At 35.9% G+C, this 14,249-nt stretch overlaps 1 protein-coding gene across 1 annotated transcript in view; it reads right to left on the bottom strand.

Annotated features, from left to right (window-relative positions):
- Positions 1-877: 877 nt before the first annotated feature.
- Positions 878-14,249, bottom strand: part of LOC113233425 (replication factor C subunit 1) — a 21,769-nt gene continuing 8,397 nt past the window's right edge. The window contains exons 7-18 of the mRNA XM_026468555.1: positions 13,116-13,242; positions 12,775-12,902; positions 11,701-11,847; positions 10,244-10,327; positions 9,680-9,828; positions 8,561-8,755; positions 7,183-7,334; positions 5,899-6,007; positions 5,383-5,528; positions 4,620-4,833; positions 3,007-3,177; positions 878-2,839 (exon numbers count right to left, since the gene is read on the bottom strand). Of these exons, the coding sequence (XP_026324340.1) occupies positions 2,732-2,839; positions 3,007-3,177; positions 4,620-4,833; positions 5,383-5,528; positions 5,899-6,007; positions 7,183-7,334; positions 8,561-8,755; positions 9,680-9,828; positions 10,244-10,327; positions 11,701-11,847; positions 12,775-12,902; positions 13,116-13,242 (1,730 nt within the window). The 3' untranslated portion in view covers positions 878-2,731. The remainder of the gene's footprint in view (positions 2,840-3,006; positions 3,178-4,619; positions 4,834-5,382; positions 5,529-5,898; positions 6,008-7,182; positions 7,335-8,560; positions 8,756-9,679; positions 9,829-10,243; positions 10,328-11,700; positions 11,848-12,774; positions 12,903-13,115; positions 13,243-14,249) is intronic.

Genomic DNA, 14,249 nt, shown 5'->3' with positions numbered 1-14,249 from the left:
TGATGTTTTTAATTTTATTTTGAAAAAGAAATAGACCAAATTTAACAGGTCAAACCACTATCTGGAGCAGAACCCAAACCAGAAACTTGTACTACAAATGGACCTTTATCGCTGGAGGAATAAGTCTTCTTTTCCTCTTTTCTTTCGCTGATGGTGTATGAAATTCTGTCACAAGTTTTTTTGGGGTTGCTGTTATCAGACGATGGCGGCAACAGTCCCGATTCCCCGGATATATCCGGAGGATCGGTACCGCCTCCTTCAACCTCCATATCAGACATATTACTACATATAAGTTACCTTCACCACGCAGATCAAACACAATACAATAAACGGCACACTAGGATATGGGAAATCCACTAAAATAAACAAATTCGCAATTCAAAGTATACGAAGAGTCAACAAAAACTTTAGCGAAAAAGAGCACGTGTATCTTCCAATCACTCTGACCGAAAAAACCCAGTGCACAACACTTCAACAACTACGAGAAAACGCAACTCACGCACACTCTCTTCACATCCCTTCATCGAACTTCAAACCGGGGCTTATATATGCTTGAATTATTCTACAAATTTACATTGAGGTTCGCCGAGAGCTTGTTCAAAGCCTGTTTTCAAGTCGTGAGATTTTCCTTTTAGGGTTTTATCATGCTACTTAATCTCCTGTTTGACAGTAGGGCTTTTCAGGTAATCATATCATTCATTTTTATGAACGCATTTATCAGAGTTTTAAGTACACCATTTTAAAATCTCTTTAATATCTCCAAGTTTGACATACTTGCTGATCTCCACAGTTTGTAGAGCTGTGTAGTAAGCAAAACAACAGATTTCTCAATGAAATATTATCAGCTAAGTTAAATAAAATTAAATGATCTTTAAGCGTATCGCAATTTATTACAAAACTAATTACAATTCTTAAATTTAGGTGACTTTTAAATATCAACAAAGAATAAACAAAGGGCCGTTGAGATTTAACTCGAACTCTGACATTCGCCAGTAGCGTGTGAAAATGGAAACAAATCTTGAATTGTTTACATTTTCACAGAATATTAATAATAGCGTGTTTCCGCAAGTTCAACTGCCGCCTTCAGCAGACTACTTCGCCTTGCTGAAGGAGGCGCAGTGAACAGACTACTTCGCTTTGCTAAAGGAGGCGCAGTCAACTAGCTGCTTACACCGTGTCGACTGCCGTCTCTTCAGCAAGCGAATTGTACTGACGAAGGCTGCGCAGTCGACGCAATGTTTACACCAAATCATTCAGAGACAACAAATCGTTCGAAATCTTCAACAAACTGATCGGGAACAAGTAGGTATTCTCCGCCCCGCGTTGTTTTATGACGCGGCCGCCGATACATTGAGATTTGTTTCGTCCACCGACTCTGGACGACAGTGATTAAACCTAGTTGACTCACGCGACTTCGGCAGCGAACTACTGTCTTCAAACGGTTTCAGTGTTTATACTGGGCGAGTTGCAGTCTTCGGCAAGCAAGCGGAGGCGACTTGTCGACCTAATGTAAACGCGCTATAAATGTTCACAATTATCAGGTTTGTTGGTGATTTCATGCAATTTTTTTTATATTCTACATAATATCTAAATACTTGGTACTCTTTAAAACTAAAATGGTGGGCTATAATATATAATACAATACCTCTACTAGTTTTAGTAACAAACAGTGTTTTTTTAGTTTTTTGTCTCCATCTGCAATTTGTCCTGACCCATAAGCAAATCCATACTATAGTTTTCAAGTAGTTTGCAATAATATATTTTTATTATTTAAAAACAATTAGTAACATTTTGTTTCCGTAATGCGGACCATCAAATATCTATTATTTCTGAAGCATAGAAGACACCATTTAATAGTGTTTGTAGGCGAGTCACGGTGCCGGTTGGTAAAACTTGAATCGGTGTTACCAAAGTTATTAGGCTACTCTAATAAAACCACTTACCTAAACACTATTTTTCCTCAATAGGTTGTCAAATGTGTAACAAGTTACGTTTAAACCTGGATATAACGCCACTGACTTTTGGTGTAATTGGTTCATGGGGAGTATAATGTGAAATTCAGCTCGATTAAAATGACAAACCGACAAAATTAGAGCGACCTAAATTTCTGGTAGCCTACAAATTTATTTTTTTTAACATGACAAAACAACAATTATTTTTCGTACTTACTCATTAACATACGATCATTGAAATCGACAAATGGTTCAGCGGTTTTTTAAATTTTCCTTGACTGATTTGTTTTTCATTTCAAATTGCTCATGTTACTCAAAGCTCAAATGTCATGTTATTTTCGGTTAAATTGTGTATGTTTGGTGAATTTTTATCCAATGTTTACCACTATACCATTATTTAGGTATGCCTAGTTACGTTTTATTGAAAAAATAACAAATAGTCACGTCTATTCGACATTATTCGTGGAGCGCACTCTAATAATAATGAATTATATGACTTGATTTCAGTTATTGCCACGACATACTAACACTGATGTCATAGTTCAGTCGGCATACTTTAACATCGATTCTTGATTTTACTGATCGTGTCCATCACTGGTTCATGAAGTTTGACATGTGCCATTCTAATGAGCTAAATTTTATAATGTATAGAAGACATTTTTTTTTAAATATGGGTCAAAATGTAACCTGTCGAACTTTACAATAAATTACACCACAACTTCAATAATAATCAGTTCAACACTTTAAAACAGGAAATAGCTTCCCGATGACTTTGTATGTTATTTCTTTTTCCTGCTAGTACTGGGTTTGTCCTTGCTGAAACCAGATTTGCTTGAACTCGGCCTTTCTTTACTCGTACTTGCCTTTTCTTCTTTCACTTTCTTTTTCTGAAAACAAAAGTCAATTTTATAAGCAACAGTGCTGCAGTTCTAGTTACAAATTGGAATAGATAAAAGTTTTTTTTATGTTAACCCGTATTTAATTAATGATTTCAAATTGAGTCAGCCATATATTAATTAATGTTCCACCTGTGCCGAAACTTTTGTGGTCATACCTTAATAAGTGCATCTTTCTCCGGATCACTATCATTGTCCTCCTCAACTTCCTCATTGTCGTCTTCTTCACCATCTTCACCATTGTTCGCTCGGCCCCGCTTTATGCTACCCGGTGCATAGGGCAATGCTAACGCCTTCTTGTTGTATGTTCTAGTCATTGCTGCTTTTATCTGTATATGTCATATTAATAGCATTTATTTAGCAAAATTATCGTTATTTCATGAAAAGTTAAAAATTTTTGCAAATTGAATACATTCGAAATGACTTCTCGATAAACGAGAATCCAGTAAACAAGATTCACTCTCACAAAAGGAAGATTGTATAAATTATAAATTGAATATCAGATAAATTAGACTAAAAGCTAACTACCTTAAACGATAGACCGGACTATACTAGGTAATTAGATCTTTTACAGATTTAAAAAAAATAAAATGTAACTACACTATATAACAATGTAAACACGAGTCACGATTGTGTGCGCCTGTATATAGTCAGGGTATGTGAGTGTATGAATTAGGGTTGTTGCTGATGCTGATTTTATTGATTTAAATTAAATAATGTTGTAAAATATTCAGATTGTTATTGAATCTACTATAATAATAATAAAAAACTGCAATTAATGATTTGTGACATTTATTAACAAAAGAATCAGTCTTCGCAAAACCAATCAATGAGCTTAGCTTAGTCATATTGGAATTTTATTAAAGGTAGGTTATATTTTAAAAGTAATAACTGAGCTGCTTTTTTAGCATGCAATCTGTTTCTGGAAGGTTTGTAAAATACTCCAGCACTGCTGAATAGTTGGTCGCTAGGAACATTCGCTGGTGGTGGCGACAAAAATGTCCGAGCCATTCTCTACAGATCACGACAATTATGTCCATTAATTCTCCACCAAACAACCGGTCAATTTCTGACACAATAACTATATTTTTCCAATTGCGCCTTTGGAATTGTATCTGAGTTTTCTATACCGTCAGTATCGCTACTCTCCTTGTCGCTTGAATCTAGCTAATTTTTCAATTTATGCTGCTAAGTTAATTTAGAATCTTTACTGGTCGATCGATGGCTGATTTGAGTCTTCTATGTTCATATTTAATGAAGCAAGGACGGTTCGTGTTTTTTTTCGCCTGATTAGCCAAAACTCGCACGCGAGTGCCATAATCCCCACCCCCTTAGGTCTTGTTACGACTTGAAAATCAGCAATGAACATCAGCATCGATCAATGCTGATGCTGATGCGGATTATCCGCGGCTGCTAACGCGGATGCTGATATTCGCAAAACCCTGGTTTGTGTATAGAGTGTAATGTCTCTTTTTTAATTTGTAATTCGCGAGATCGCTTAGTAGTACACACAGTTTAGGAACCCTTATTAGAATTTAATTTGTATTGAATTGATATTTTAAATTAATATGTACATACATAACATTATAATTATTTTTTGTGAAATTACTCCACTAGTTTGTTATAATTATTGATACAAAGATAGATTTCTAATAATAATTATAACCCTTATAAGATTTTCTCCAAGGTTCAAAAAGTTATTTGACTATGGATAGTTTGTATTTTACGTCAATTCGATGTTACCAACATTACTATTTTTTGCGAAACTTACCTTACTATCAACTAAGATCATGGGATCCCTCTGTCCAGGCCATAATGACATCTCAGTCAACGAATCCAAGTCTTCCCTTAACAAATGATATGATTCCAAGACTTCTAACGATTTATGGATACCGTCTGCTTTTTCCTTTACCAATGGCATAACTATGGCGTCTCTTATATGTGTACAGTAATCCAAAAAGATTGATGATTTAGATCCAGATGTGCTGAAACAGATATTAAGATTGTTGTGGGGCAGACAATATGGGGAGAACTTGAGTGGAAGGTGTTTGTATTCTCAGTTCACAACAGCGATCTGGCTTGTTATGACGTCCAAATGTTTCATCATTTGATGATCAGTGCGCAAGGATTGACATCATTGAAGACAACTTTACAATGTCTCTCACGAATAAAAATTATGGCACTGTGATACCTCTGAAATGTACCACTGGTGGTACGATTGCGATTTTATCGTTTTTATTATCCACCGAGAATAAGGATTATCGGTTATTTTCCTAAACACGAAAAAAAAGACGGTGACAAGAATCACCTATATCCTTCATATAATTCAAGGTCAAGAGCACGTCACGTTTGACACTTAAGATTTAAATTCAACTGTATGTCATTATGATTAAGAACCGTCCAGTGACAAGTTTGATGTGCGTGTGTTGACTATACAAATGACATAATTGAAAAATCTCTGTTTTATAGAACTGTGACATCCTTTGGATAGACTTAGGTGAATAGTTTAATGCCTACTTGTGTATAATTCTCACCTAAGTCGAGTATGAGCGTGTATTTCTTGGCAGAGTCTATTCATCTTAGTGGCTCGCGAGTTCTTGCCCAGCCACCCAGGGAATTGTATCTGACCAGCCACATGGCCAGACATATGGTGACCTGGTATCACGGAGCTGTACACTGCCTGAGAAGTAACAAAGTAAATATAAAAATAATGTCTTTATTGTGAACATTAGGTTTATGGCAGTAAATTATATCTAAGGTGAGCCTAGAAGCCGCGGTAGCCTAATGCTCTATCGCCTCTCAAGAGGAGGCCGTGAGTTCGAATCCGGGCTGAATTTATGTACGAAATTGAATTTGAAATTTACCATGAGCTTTTCGGCGAGGACACATATCGTGATGAAACCTGCACATAGAAGAAGGTTCACAACATTTGGAAAACATGTGAAGTCCCCAACCCGCATTAACTCAGCATGGCGGACTATGGCCTAGACAGAAGGAGCTCTACTACTACTAACTACTGATATTATAGAATGCCTTTAATCAAATAATACCTGCACAGGAAGCAAATTCCAAGCCTGTTGCCGACGTATCCTGGCGTCGACTAAGTCACCAAAGCTGATGCTATCAGCAGCTTTGCTTAACCTTTCCAGCACCTCGTGTCTAGAAGAAATCGATTCAATTTATATAAATAAATGCATACAGTTGAAATAATTTTGAAACACACGTCACATATCGTTCTGTTAGTACTAACTAGGAAAGCATAAGAATAATATTATTTGATCTTCAAAGAAATAATTGATATATTGTAAATGTGCATTTTTTAAATAAACTATTATTTTTTAATTAAAAAAAATCGTTTTATATATTACCTTGTTACTGGGATGTATATTATTATGTTACCTTGAATGCAGTTCATTTATAATATATATGTACATAAATTATGTTTGAGCATACTAAATTTATATTTGGTGTCAAAAACTAATATTAAATCTTTTTTTAGCATTGGTCTTTTCTTTTAACGAATGATGACATTTCTAACCTGCTTGCGCCCTCCATTCAGTAGGGTTAGGTTAGCTTAGAATATGAAAAAGCCACACGAGCCGAGAACATGTTTTGAGATCAAATTATATTGTAATTAATATAATATTAGTATACAAATATAATCAACATTTACTTAGTTTTAAAAATAAGTACCTAAATTTTATTTTTAATGCTCATTTGTCTTAGTTTTGAGGCACAACAAAAAATATTAAAATCAATCTATAAAAGTCAATTCTTTTTTGCCTTGCTGAGACTAGATTAAAATATCATCAGAGAAGGAGGATCAATCATTAAAAAAGATGACCGTTTAGATTTTCTTGCCTGTTCCTTTTGCAAATTTAAAAAGATCATTTAAATACATGGGGAAAACTTAGGAATGAAACTTGTATAATCAAAAACGTTTCACAGCCCTCGGACAACGTGTAAAGTCCCTTAAAACCCTTTTCCTTTAAGGAGGGGACTCGTGCCGAGCAGTGGGATGTATAATGGATAATTTTTTTTTTTGGACCACCGACAAGACATGAATTAAATATAACAAAGGAAAACAGTGACACAGAGACTTAATTCTGCCTCTATTTAAAGTTCGCCACGGTATGCAAATGTGGACAAGACAGAAAAAATATACTAAACAAGTTGATCCAATGGAATTTAAAAAATCAAGATTAAACCCTAACCGAAATAATAACAATAGCCACAATGAATTAATTATTAAAATATAAGTAAATTAAAAACTTACATTACCTTAATTACAAATACTTAAAATATATGTATAAATTGAATGATGATGATCTTACTTGGGACAATGCGGCATTGCTTGCAGGTAATTCTCCTGAACGAAGAGCGGCGATAAGCTGTAGTCGTAAAAGAACAAATCGCTCTTGTCGTTGATGCTCATCGTCTTGTGATCTTGCTCGGAGAATACTTTGCGGCAAGCTTCAAACGGACTCTATAATTTAAAAAAGCCTTCAACCATACTATGTCCCGTTCGAAATTTTTTCTTAAAATCTATTACATTGTATGTCGAGTTCTTGGGTTTTCACGATTGTTACACATAAGAAATGAAATTATTTCTTCGGATTTTTTTTTCACAATACCAAGTGACAGGACGAACAGGTCGTGCGCCTGATGGTAAGCTACATGCCTGTCCACAACAGTTGCAGTGCCACACAGGTCTTTAAACAGCAAAGATCTGAGGCGCACTGCCACTGCGCCCGTCACTCTGAGACATAAGTTGATAAGTTCCATGTGCCTGTAATTTCACCAGCACCCTTACCCTTCAAAACCGGAACACAGTAATGCTGACATTACTGCTTGGCGGCAGAGATAGATAAGGTGCCAGTACTTCCCTGGACGAACTCTTTCACAAGGAACTCTACTGATACTAACATCATTGACATGGCCAGCCGTGTGTGTCCATGGGACCTCTAAAAGGCCCGAAATTTTGGTTTGTTTAAAAAACAAATATACGCAATTTAAATCCGAAACTATACTATAATTACATAAGGTGTATTTTTTATGAATACTGAAATACATAAACATTGAAAAGCGCAACTTTTACAAATATACGGGTAACTAGACGTCTCTATTTATACTTCACATTTAAATACAACTTTATGCTAATTACAATAAGACTGTGTACGCCACGTAGTATAAAGCACAAATGAACTTCCACTGTATTCAATATGTTCTTATACATAAATTGCATAACAACTGAATCTGTAGCAACAGTTTTCTTTCATCTTTAACATTGTTATGTTGTTGAACTGTATTTAGTTAGATTGTAATCATAATTAATTGTGTTTTGATTTTTGTAGTTTTAGTAACATAGATTGTACAGAACATTTGACTAATACAGTATGTGCAATAAATATAATACTGTAGTACAGTTGGTAAGAACGATAGGCCCCGGTTTGGCAAACAGTCGCCGGTTCGAGTCCACACGGTTCGAAAGATATTTTTCCTTCACGTTTGTTTGATCCTTACGGCAATAATAATAAATAATTGAATCTAAAGTTGAAGTACACATGTAACTATCGAAGAGATCTAGCAGATAGAGACAAGCTCACCTTTGTATATGTCCATTGTAACGTGTGTTTCATGTGTCTTTTCTTTGTACAATACAGAATATAATAATACACATGTAACTAATATGTTAAAAATGAAGTCGCTTACCAATTTAAAATCTTTTTTAGCACTCTGAGCGTCCTTCTTCAATCGTTCAGTGTCACCGAGATTGGAGTCTACGGACCACATTGAGAGGAAGTTCAAGGTCTGTCTGACATCCTGATTGGCTGCCACGATGAGTTGAGTTAATGCCTCGGGAGGTATTTTGATGCCTTCTTTGCAGCAAATTGACATCATAGCGGACTGAAAATGATCACTTTTGTAATTTGCGTGGCATCATACATACGCCAAAATGGGCAGACAAAAGTTCTTTAATACTAAAAAAATTGAATAAAAACCTACATATGTCTACTGTTTTCACGCAGGAAAATTCTGAGCATTGCCTGTAAAAACCTAACATATCCACTGTCACTACAGCGACATCTGTTGATAAATTTCAAAACTTCGCGTTTCATGTAGCAAATTATTTTTTGCAAGGTTATTATCTCCTATAAATTTTAAAAATGTGGACACAGAAGGTATTAATAATAAGGTGGCGTTATGCTAACCTGGGAATTGTAGTATTGTGAATAGATGACCTAATGGTCACAGGTTCCCAAATTTTTTGGCCCACCGCCCATTTAAGCAAGATAAAAAAATTCTACGCCCACTCACAGAAAATAATTTAATACACGTACTTTTCATATTAACATAACACTAACAATCACAAGGAAAAAATTATATACATGTTGTGTAGTTTATATAGATAATTCAGGTTTTTTTTTTCAAATTGGTCACTTATAGACTGTAACAGACAATATCACTGTTCATTATTAATTTTAATTATATATTACATTCATGTAACTATCCTAATTATGGATTTATTATGTTGTCTAAATAAATATGTACTTATTACATATTTAGACAACATAATTATATATATATATATATATATATATATATATATATATATAATAACGATATTTAAATTCACAAAACCTCATCGAAAATATGTACATCAATGAGCTTTCATTCCGCATGACAAGTTTTGATCTGATTGTATCAAAATGATAAAGAATTGTGTTTCAAAACGGAACGCAGCTCATATTACTGCTTGGCGGCAGAAATAGGTAAGGTGGCAGTATTTCCTTGGACAAATTCTTTCACAAGAAATCTTGTGATGCTTACCTTAATCTGCTCTACTCGAGGTCTGTTAAAACGGAGGTCGTAGCAATAGTTAACGAACGATCTCATCTTTTGACTGTTCCGGTCATTACACATGCATATAATAGGCACTGACGTGCTTTTGATCAAGGATATTAGCTCTTGGAGACCACCTGGAGGAAAAAAAATTAAGAATTACAGCTGACTATGGCCAACATAGTCAGTAAAATAAGAAAAACAAACAGTTCGGGACACGGGCTAAATCTACAATTCTTGTGACGTTATGGGGATCAATGAGACCTGTGCTTCATGCGCCTGTGTTCGTGACGTGATGCATTAAAAAAAATTAAATGTAATAAAGTTTTACAGTGAACGTTATAAAGTAACAACAATTATAAGCAAAATGCCTATATGCGAATTGCGTGCCATATTTATTATTATATAGACACTTTAAAATAGGGATAGCCTTTCAGCTGCGAATTTTCAGCACCTCCTATTCCTTCCCATTAGGTATTGCTATTGCACTTTTTCGGAAATGGAAGACGCCGAAATCACACGGCTAAATTTAAGTGGATGAAAAGTACTTACCTCTGTCCTCATTGCCTGCCATACCATCGACTTCGTCCATGACAAGCACGTGCTTCTTTGTGACTGCTTGTTTGCCCGTATCACCTATAAAGCATAACTCTGGAATTAGGTTCCTGTAGGACCTTGAGAGGCAAAAGTCTTGCATTGACACCCACAACAATTAAAATAGGCAGAACACGTCGAGTTGCGGATACCCCGCCACTCGACCAATACAAGTCTTAAATAAAATTATTGAGGATTATATAAATATTTTGAATTACCTGTAATTAAAATACAAATCCGCATTACTACCTAAAAATGTATTATTAACCGACTTGAAAAAAAGGAGGTTCTCAATTCGACTGTTTTTTTGTTTGCATGTATGTTACGCGATAACTCCGATAAATTTGTGAAGCGATTTTGATGATTCTTTTTTGTTGGAAAGAGGGTACCTCAGTAGTGGTGCCATTTAAATTTGAAAAAAATATTCTGCCTCTAAGGGTGGCAAACTAGAGGACGAATCCGGATTCGCGCACTTTCCTGTAACCGATTTCAATAAAACTTAGCAAATAGATGTAATTCCACGAACTTTTGAGGTCGGTTGTTTTGTAATTGGAATTTAAATTCCATTTCAAGGGGACAAAGACTCAGTGTCATTTTTATCTAGTTCACATACTTTCTTTATTTCATTAACTGTACATTAAACGTTATTAAGAATAAATTTTCACAGATGGAAGACTATATTCGATGTATATCGTGATGGTGGTGTAATTAAATTGCTTTATGTTTATAAAAACAAGAGTCAATGAGGTCAGGCTGAAAATTTACACAAGGATTAAACCGAGCCTTTTTATTTTTTTATACTACAAAGTGATGGGACGAACAAGTCGTGTGCCAGGTACTAAGCTACACGCCCGTCCATAACAGTTGCAGTGCCACTCAGAGCTTTAAATCGCAAAGATCTGAGGAGCACTGCGCCTGTCACCCTGAGACATAAGTTGACAAGTCTCATGTGCCTGTAATTTCATCAGCACCTTTACCCTTCAAAACCTAAAAACAGTAATGCTGACATTACTGCTTGGCGGCAGAAATAAGTAAGGTGGCAGTACTTCCTTGGACGAACTCTTTCACAAGGAACTCTACTGCTACTCAATATGCCTCTCAAGAAGAGGCCGTAGGGCCGAATCCGGGCTCGAACCTCATAGGTAAGGTGGCAGTACTTCCCTGGACGAACTCTTTCACTAGGAGCTCTACTGCTACTAAAATCTAAATCGTATATTTGTTTTTCCAAACAAACCAATAATCTCGATCGAAGACCTCGTCGACCCAACGGTTTATATTGTGGTTAGTGAATAAGTAACACTTCCCTGGACGAACTCTTCACAAGGAGCTCTACTGCTATAAAACTAGTGTGGTTGTCTGACATATTTTTATTATGCCATTTAAACTAATAAAAGCGTAGTAAATATTTAATTTACCTTTAGCATAGGCAGATAACGAAGTAGTAGTGAGTAGTTCGCCAATTTGTTCTTTGATCAAAGTCTTATTTCTTGTATCTGACGCGTTGAACTCAACTACATCGAAGCCTAGTTCCTTGCAGACCAGCGCCACTGTTGTCGTTTTGCCTATAATAAGTTTAAAGAGTTGATTGTTTTTACTAGTTATTCCACGGAAGAATAAGCAATGGAAGTGCTTTAAGCCTCGATTAATATCAGAACCGCTGTTGCCAAAACTCATACATTCATAATTTTAAACACAATTAAATCTTGATAATGGTTGGTCGTAGTTTCTAATGTAAAAAAATCTGGACAGTTCATATAATTTAAACTTTAACCTGTTGGCACAAAGTTGAACGTTCATTATCTATTATTGCTAGTTGCGACGTTTTGATTTTATATTGCAATTGCAATCAATATGCTGCCATCTAGCGGACAATAGATGAACGGGTTCGCGACGTTTACTTAGTTTTCCAAAACCAAGCGAACATATTGCAGAGGTATAAGGTTTACTTTCGTTACTTGTAACAAAAAAAGACGATAAACAGAAAATTTAACATTTATAAAAAAAACGCTTAACGATGATATGAAACACCACCATAGCAGCAAAGTAAGGCATTTTTTAACGATTTTCGAGGTTTTGCGCGAGATAATTGACACGACCATAACATACAAAGCAATAATGGCTGATTGAGCTTAAGTATGTGAAACATCGCGTACTGTTGGCACACGTGACACACAAACTAAGTACTTCTACTGTATTTATTGTTCTGCGAGTTTCTTCATGGAATGCAAACTAGTGGAAGTTTGAAGTGGGTGTTCCCTTGTAGTCATTGTTGATATTTATCTTTCATAACCAACCTATGTTGTGCGTCAACGCTCTCTTAAACCGAACGTGTGCTTCACAGCGTAAAATCTTTCTCTTCAAATCCTTGGAAAATCCACTACATAGGGGTGGATCGTCAGCCTACCTCTACGATGACGGAATTAAATCATGCAATTCTATAGCACTGTCTATGATATATCTTGTACAATACCGACAAGCAGACAACCTACCAACGCCTGGTGGTCCAGAGAGCAAAGCTGCTTTGTAGAATCCACCATCGTCGTTCTTCGCCCAAGGACTGGGCTTGGGAAGCTTAGCCTTTCTGTTCACGTACCATTTTGTCAGCCAGTTTATTAGTCTGCAAAATTTAGAATAGAGAATGTCAGACAAAAAATAGAAGATTATGCTTGAGTTTGTTTCCACACGACACTAACAAGAATAACGGAAATCAATCAACCTATAGCTGCACAGCTTGTGAAAGAAAACGATCAAAGGTTTTAACGACTTTCGACTGTCTTTGTTCAATCGTTAAGATTCAATTTGAACCACTGTCACTTACAAACTTACTCACTTCTTAACATTACTCGCGTCTCCATGTTGTCCGATAATCTGCTTTACATTCTGTGGTTTGTATTTCTCCACCCACATCATAGAGTTTACGGCGTTTGTACTCGTTGCTTTACATGATTCACTAACAGCTGTGAAGTGAAAATTGTTTTTATAATCCAAATTGAAATAGTAATCAAGAGAAGCCTTACTTTCGGTCGACATTAGACTGTGTGCACATCTCTGTGTGCGCTGCGCGGCCACGACTTTTACACCCCGTCGCCGGTATAAACTCGGCGTAGCGAAATTTTATTTTAATAAAACGTTATCTTCATTGTTAACTATTTCCTATATTTTAATTATGTTCCTGTCTGCATACATTACATTCATATAGACAGAAATGGGGAGATACACTTATTCTCCCATTAGATGGCGCATGAATCCTGGTGCTGTTGGACTGGCTATCTTTCAAGTGTAAAAAACGTTAAAAATGAATGAATTCAAAGCTTGACTGATTTATAAAACGTTTTAGTGTTTTTTTTTAGCACCAGATTCGAAGCCCATTTATGCCATCGCCATCGTCAATTTTACGATCGGCGCACATCTCTAGTACTGACTATACGAGATACCGTAAACTTGTCGAACAATGTCCACTTAACGGCGCAATAACTTATAGAAATAACACAATAATAATCCACCTGATATGTACCCACTTATGACTTATAAGTGTATGAAAATTACGATAACTACTGTTTAACGTGCAATGTGCAAAATCTAGCTTAATGGTAATTGTACTTGAGAAACAATATAAATAATGGATTAAAGTCAATTGTCATTAAAGGAGTCACCACACTAATTAACGCATAATCGGTTTGAACCAGTCAGAAAAAGCTTTACATCTGGCTTAAGTCAGTCAGAAAAAGCTTTACATCCGGCTTGAGCCAGTCAGAAAACGCTTTACATCCGGCTTGAGACAGTCAGAAAACGCTTTACATCCGGCTTAAGTCATTCAGAAAAAGCTTTACATTCGGCTTAAGTCGAGTCAGCCAGAATAAGCTTTACAACCGGCTTGAGCCAGTCAGAAAAATCTTTACATCCGGCTTGAGTCAGTCAGAAAAAGCTTTACATCTAGCTTGAGCCAGTCAGAAAATGCTTTACA

Source organism: Hyposmocoma kahamanoa, unplaced genomic scaffold, assembly GCF_003589595.1.
Source record: "Hyposmocoma kahamanoa isolate Upper Pololo Valley unplaced genomic scaffold, ASM358959v1 78, whole genome shotgun sequence".
NCBI classification, from domain to species: domain Eukaryota; kingdom Metazoa; phylum Arthropoda; class Insecta; order Lepidoptera; family Cosmopterigidae; genus Hyposmocoma; species Hyposmocoma kahamanoa.
The sequence above is the reverse complement of the archived record's forward strand: the minus strand, read 5'-3'. Positions and strand labels throughout refer to the sequence as shown.